This window comes from Arabidopsis lyrata, assembly GCF_000004255.2.
Source record: "Arabidopsis lyrata subsp. lyrata unplaced genomic scaffold ARALYscaffold_97, whole genome shotgun sequence".
Taxonomy (NCBI): domain Eukaryota; kingdom Viridiplantae; phylum Streptophyta; class Magnoliopsida; order Brassicales; family Brassicaceae; genus Arabidopsis; species Arabidopsis lyrata.
The window spans coordinates 1-6,134 of record NW_003302481.1 but is presented as its reverse complement, the minus strand read 5'-3'; the positions used below and the strand labels follow the sequence as shown (position 1 = coordinate 6,134).

At 30.8% G+C, this 6,134-nt stretch overlaps 2 protein-coding genes across 2 annotated transcripts; both read left to right on the top strand.

Annotated features, from left to right (window-relative positions):
* Positions 1 to 2,722: 2,722 nt before the first annotated feature.
* Positions 2,723 to 4,119, top strand: LOC9298972 (probable WRKY transcription factor 49). The gene is made up of 3 exons (XM_002862848.2): positions 2,723 to 2,973; positions 3,091 to 3,234; positions 3,392 to 4,119. Exons 1-3 carry the CDS (start codon positions 2,723 to 2,725, stop codon positions 3,933 to 3,935), a joined length of 939 nt encoding a protein of 312 aa, XP_002862894.1. The 3' UTR covers positions 3,936 to 4,119.
* A 1,109-nt stretch (positions 4,120 to 5,228) lies between these two features.
* Positions 5,229 to 5,590, top strand: LOC110226379 (protein LURE 1.2-like). Its single transcript, XM_021017947.1, is given in 2 exon segments — positions 5,229 to 5,277; positions 5,364 to 5,590. Coding segments are annotated over 2 exon segments (276 nt in total).
* Positions 5,591 to 6,134: the final 544 nt, after the last annotated feature.

The following is a 6,134-nucleotide window of genomic DNA, read 5'->3' as shown; positions in this document are numbered from 1 at the left end:
CTGTCAAGGTTATATCGATCCGATGAGGCATAAAATTCTACATATTTGAAAAATGTTGTGTATTTTTTAACTTATAAAATATTAAAAAAAACTGATTCAAATTCTAATTTATTATCAGCTTATAACTCTAGAAAATCGATAGTTTTCTATACATTCTCCTTGTGTCTACGGAAAAAGAACCACCATATTTTGTTCGATATTCTTATCGTGTGGTCTTGAAAAGTAGAACATACAACATGCTCCTAATTTTCAATCATGGAATCTGTAACACCCGCCCCGCCTTATAGGGCAAGACAACGTGTTAATCATCTGGTCCCGCCAAAACACTTATTTCTTTAAACATTCAAAACTTGTTCCACGTCTCATACAGTTTATTAACTTGAGGGAAAAGATAAAAGAATGAACACAATGGCGAAATTCTAATCACACTCAACAATCAGTGCATAGCATAGAATCAGACTCCACATCCTCAAACATACGTCTAACAAACATACACATTCTTACATTAGTCCAAGCATGCATATACAAAATAATCAATAACACTAAAGCTAAACCGAAATCCCATCGGCTTAGCATGGCACTAAACCAATCCCAGGTTCGTCCAATCGCCAGGCACGAAACCTATCTCAAGTTCGCCCAATTACCAGGTACGAAACCAATCTCAGGTTCGCCCATCACGAGACACGAAACCAATCTCAGGTTCGCCCATCACGAGACACGAAACCAATCTCAGGTTCGTGCCCCCATCACATCAAATCATTTCATATTATCACACATCAATCATCATGAATTTTATCATCATATTATAGCAAGCAATAGCAAACAATAGACATATATCCAATCACATAGTTTCCAAGCCTATACAAGCAATTCATGAAGAACATGCTTAGAAAATAACTATTGTGTTTCCACGATTACCACCCTCACCTTAGCCTTAACTTATTCGAGACACTACTGTTCGAATACGGATTTCAAGCTTGGTTCTCCATCAACCAAATCATAGATACATGCCCCATAAATATCCTTGCAGAGCTTCAGCTCATCCAAGCTCATTTGACAATCAAACAATAGAATTTGTCACCATTTATCACCACATGATCTTTCCCTGTGTTTTGCCATACTCACACAGTTCCGACAATCACTTCCCGGAAGGTCACCCATCCTGAAATTGCTCCAGCCCAAGCACGCTTAACTGTGAAGTTCTCTCAGGACGTTTGACCGAAAAGATAATTGTCGTTTCAATTTAGTTGTCGTTTTAGCATAATAAAAATAAATACTATAAAAAATAAAAAAGTACTAAATTTTGCATCGAAAACTGAAAACGACAACTAATTAAAAACAAAAAAATTTCTCTAAAACGACAACTATTCGAAAACGGAGGGAGTAGTATTTTATTAACTAAAAATATTAATTTATATTTATATTAACCTTAACTAATATCAATTAAAATAATAATAATAAAAATTTAAACTTTTGTATAATGGAGCTTGATTTATAGATAATTTTATTTTATAAATTGTAGAAAAATAAAAAATAAAAAATAAAAACTTATAAACTATTTAATTGATATTATAAATCTTAGAGTAATTGAATTTAAAAAAGAATTGCTAAACCAATCTAGGATTGGCATATGTATGAGAGAGAGAGTTTCTCAAAATGTCTCAAATGAGAAACGTGTCTCAAAATGTCTCACCTTTTTTGATTAAAAATTTTTTTTTTATTTATTTTTGATTTATTTTTATTATGGATGTCTCATGGAGACACTACCATTGGAAGTGCTCTAAGTGCACTTTGGTGACATAGGTGACCTAATCAATTCTTTTAAACCTCTCCGCATGCACCACCATATTTCTGAAACCGGGGTGTTACAGAATCCTAGCTGGGTTTTACGATCTCTTAAAAAATTTGCAGCCATATATAGTGTCTCACTCTCTGAAGTTAGAAAACTTATTGTTACCGCGTCCTAATGTGGATGCCAAATCTAATGAGGTCGATGTTTTAATTAGGTCTGAAGAATAGTTCTTGGGTATAATAAATTTTCGGTAAAGCAACAAGTTAGAAGCTCAACTATTGTTTTTTTTTTTTTTATTTATGATTGGAGTGATCAGAAACAAAAGTGTTGAATCTGAATAATAAATAAAAACAATCAAAATTATGAGAATAATTGTTTACAGAAGCCAAAAATTAACAGAATCCAAAGATTCCGTTGTTTGAATATCTTGAAAACCCACTTTATTGCTCGTCTTCCATACTAGTGTGAAAAGATGGTGGACATTCGAATAAGTAAAACTCAATGATAGTAGTGTTTTTCTGTTGTTAACGATTATAATAATGTTGTGCCGAACAAACTTAGAGATTAAAGATAATTTAAATATAAATTCAACACACTAAATGTAGATAATTTAATTATTAGAAACAATAATATGACATATTACTCAAATATAACAAATAAATCCACATGACTAATTTTGCTATTATATATAACTCGTATGGTTTAAACAATATCCCTAGACATTCGCTCATTTAAGTTAATCTATTAAAGTTATTGAAAATAAAATAAAAAATATTAGTGGCAGAAGAACATAGAACATAGATCCTCAAAAAACTAAAATTAATATAAATTGAACACACTTTACTCTTAAAAGAACATAGAATCTCTCTCTCTCCCTCTCCCCCTCTCCACCAGCTCGTATCGTATAAGTTTTCTTGTTCCCATACTCATATGGCAGAAGAAGGTTATCAGTGGACAAGAAGGTGTGGAAACGACGCCGTTGAAGATATTTTTGTTAATGAGCCACCTCTATTCTTTCTTCCTCAAGAACAACATCATAGGCTCATGCCAAATGAAGATTCCATTACCAACAAGTTCGTCACATCAACACTTTACTCCGGTCCACGAATCCAAGATATCGCAAACGCTCTGGCCTTGGTTGAACCCCTGTCCCACCCAGTCCCAGAAATCTCCAAATCAACGTAAGTAATAGAGAACTTTTTCAATTACAAAAACACATCTCTTTGCCTTATGTTTAGTGTAGCCTTTTAATAATATGTACTCATGAGCTCTAGTCCCTTGTTTATATTGATGTATAGGGTTCCACGGTTGGAAAGAAGTACTTTGAACAAGGTGGATAAGTACACTTTAAAGGTGAAGAATAATAGTAATGGAATGTGTGATGATGGATACAAATGGAGAAAATATGGCCAAAAATCAATCAAAAATAGCCCTAACCCGAGGTAAATATATACATTCCCCGTTTTAGAATTGTATATGCATATCGAACTTCTTTGGTTCGGCCAAACTGATATTAAAATCAACATATTGAACTTTTATATAGAATATTTAGTTTTTGGTCACAAGCCTAATGTTACTATATTTGTGATATATCTCTAGGAGTTATTACAAGTGCACAAACCCAATATGCAATGCTAAGAAGCAAGTGGAGAGATCAATTGATGAGCCTAACACATATATCATCACCTACGAAGGTTTCCACTTTCACTATACTTACCCTTTCTTCCTACCCGATAAGACACATCAATGGCCCAATAAAAAAACGAAAATACATAAATATTATGCTCAAGAGATGAACAAAGGATCTCAAACCCAAGAAGAAAGCAAAGAAGCCCAATTAGGTGAGCCCGCCAACCAAAATCAGCCAGTCCATAAGGCCCAAGAAAACACACCGGTAAATCTCGAAGATGAATTGTTTTTCCCGGTTGATCAGTGTCGACGGCAACAAGGGCTTTTAGAAGATGTGGTGGCTCCAGCAATGAAAAATATTCCGACCAAGGACAGTGTTTTGACAGCCTCTTGGTCTTCATTATCGTCTTATACTTCATCATCCCTTTCTCCATCTTCTTTATGTTGGTCTCCCAATTTTGACATCGTTTTAAGTGATGAAATTCTTGAATTAATCGGGTCTCGGAAATTCTAAGTATTCATGCTTTATGATGTTATACTAAATATATGTTTGTATTCGGAATATTATTGATTTGTTATAATGTAATGATTATCCATCACATTACTTTTCTGTTGAATTTAGAATTCACACAATGAATTTGTTAATGAGAGAAAACAAATTCAGAACACTCATCACTTTATTAGATATCTCGATCAAAGACTCGATTACTAAGGGGATTCTAATCTCTTGTGAAGTAAGTTAGGTTTTGCTCAAGAAAATAGAAAGAACTAGGGTTTTAGCGTAACATTGCGGATCCTTTGAGTAGAGGACAAACTCCTCTATTTATAGTTGGGAGGAGCGTTTAAAGATAAGCTAAACTTTTTAAAATCTAGGACTCGAATCTTTCAATCTTTCTTATCTTCAGATCTAGACATTATTATTAAGGGGAATTTTCTCGGTTTCTTCTTTTGGAAGGTCGGTAACGACCTTTCCATTAGTTTGAGGGATATCGGCTGGCGACTTCCATGGGCTTTTAGCCCAAGAGCCCATTAAAATTTGAAAAAATCTAAAAAATAATAATTAAACTTCTTTAACATAACTGAAGAAACTGTTATATTTCTTCTAAACTTATAACGTGTAAAGAAATATATTTATGCTCATCTAGACTATCAAAACATCTTAATATTTTCAAAAAGATATTTAATATGTTTGATATTGTAACTTCTGCTAGGTTGATAGCGATCCCGATTGAGGCATAAAACTCTACATTTTTTGAAAAATGTTTTTATTATTTTTAAACTTATAAATATATTGGAAAAAACTTGATAAATATTCCAATTTAATTATCAGCTTATAACTTTAGAAAATCTATTGTTTTCTATAACTTTTAAAAAATCTCTTGTTTCTATAGATAAAAAAACAAATGTGAAACAAGGTGATTGAAAGAATTTTTTATGAATCAATAATTTAGGCAATTTACAACTAGAAAATATACATAAGTAGAAATATTTTGGATAGATTCAAGGTATATAAGAAATAAGATAATTTGGTCATATATAAGATCATAAATATGTATTGTAACAAAAATATTATAATTTAAAACGAAAACAACCAAAATAGGTTACTTAAATTTTCTTTATAAAAAATAAACTGTTCATTCGAACAGTAACTCTTTTTATAACAAATTTATCTAGAAAGCCTATAAATATGACCATATATCGCTTTAATAACTCCAGAACAAAACAAAAGAAAAAAACGAAGTTTAAAACGATTCACAAAATATATTAAATATATTCCTTTGTGATATTGGTTAATTTCTATTAACAAATGAAGTTGACTTTTTTATTTTTCACTCTTTTAATTTTTGTTTCTTCATATAAGTCTAAATTTATTTAATTAGGATACTATGTTGGTATTGTAATCATTTAAAAAAAAAATATTTGATAGTTCAAAATTTTATAGGTACATCAATACTTATAAAGGAATCTAGTGGAGAAGAGACAACTTATTATTTTAATCCAGCACCAAGTCCTTTCGATCCATATGCTTTGAACCAAGAACTTCTTCAACAAGGATGAGTTGGTTATTGTTTTGATTGCGCAAGAGCTTGTATGAGAAGGAAAAAATATATAAAAAGATGTAGTTTGGAAAGACATCTTTGTCGTTGCAGTATTAAAGATATTCAATAAAGCATTGTAATTTTGTTAAGAAATTAATATAAAAATATCAATGTTTAATGTTCATCCATGTCCTTCTTTTTGAAATTGAACATGTATAATATTCTAAAATTTTGGTAGTATGGACTCAACATGAAATTTATTGGGAAATAGAAGTCCTTAATAAAAAAAAAAAAATTTGAAACAAATCTAAAAAATAATAATTAAACTTATTTAACATAACCGAGGAAATTTTTATATTTCTTCTAAACTTTTAAAGTTCAAATAAATTTATTTTGCTCATCTATAATATCAATACATCTTAACATTTTCAAAAAATATTAAGTATGTTTTATTTTGTAATTCCTGTCAAGGTTATATCGATCCCGATTGAGGCATAAAATTCTACATATTTTGAAAAATGTTTGTGTTCTCTTTTTAACTTATAAAAATATTAAAAAAAAACTTGATTCAAATTCTAATTTATTTATCAGCTTATAACTCTAGAAAATCGATAGTTTTCTATACATTCTTCCTTGTGTCTAATGCAACAGAACCACCATATTTTGTTCGATAT

Excerpts from the sequence above, each read along its gene's own strand:
- LOC9298972 (XM_002862848.2), top strand. The coding sequence starts at position 2,723 with ATGGCAGAAGAAGGTTATCAGTGGACAAGAAGGTGTGGAAACGACGCC. Across the intron at positions 2,974-3,090 it reads CCAGAAATCTCCAAATCAAC|GGTTCCACGGTTGGAAAGAA; the intron begins GTAAGTAATAGA and ends ATTGATGTATAG. Across the intron at positions 3,235-3,391 it reads AAAAATAGCCCTAACCCGAG|GAGTTATTACAAGTGCACAA; the intron begins GTAAATATATAC and ends ATATATCTCTAG.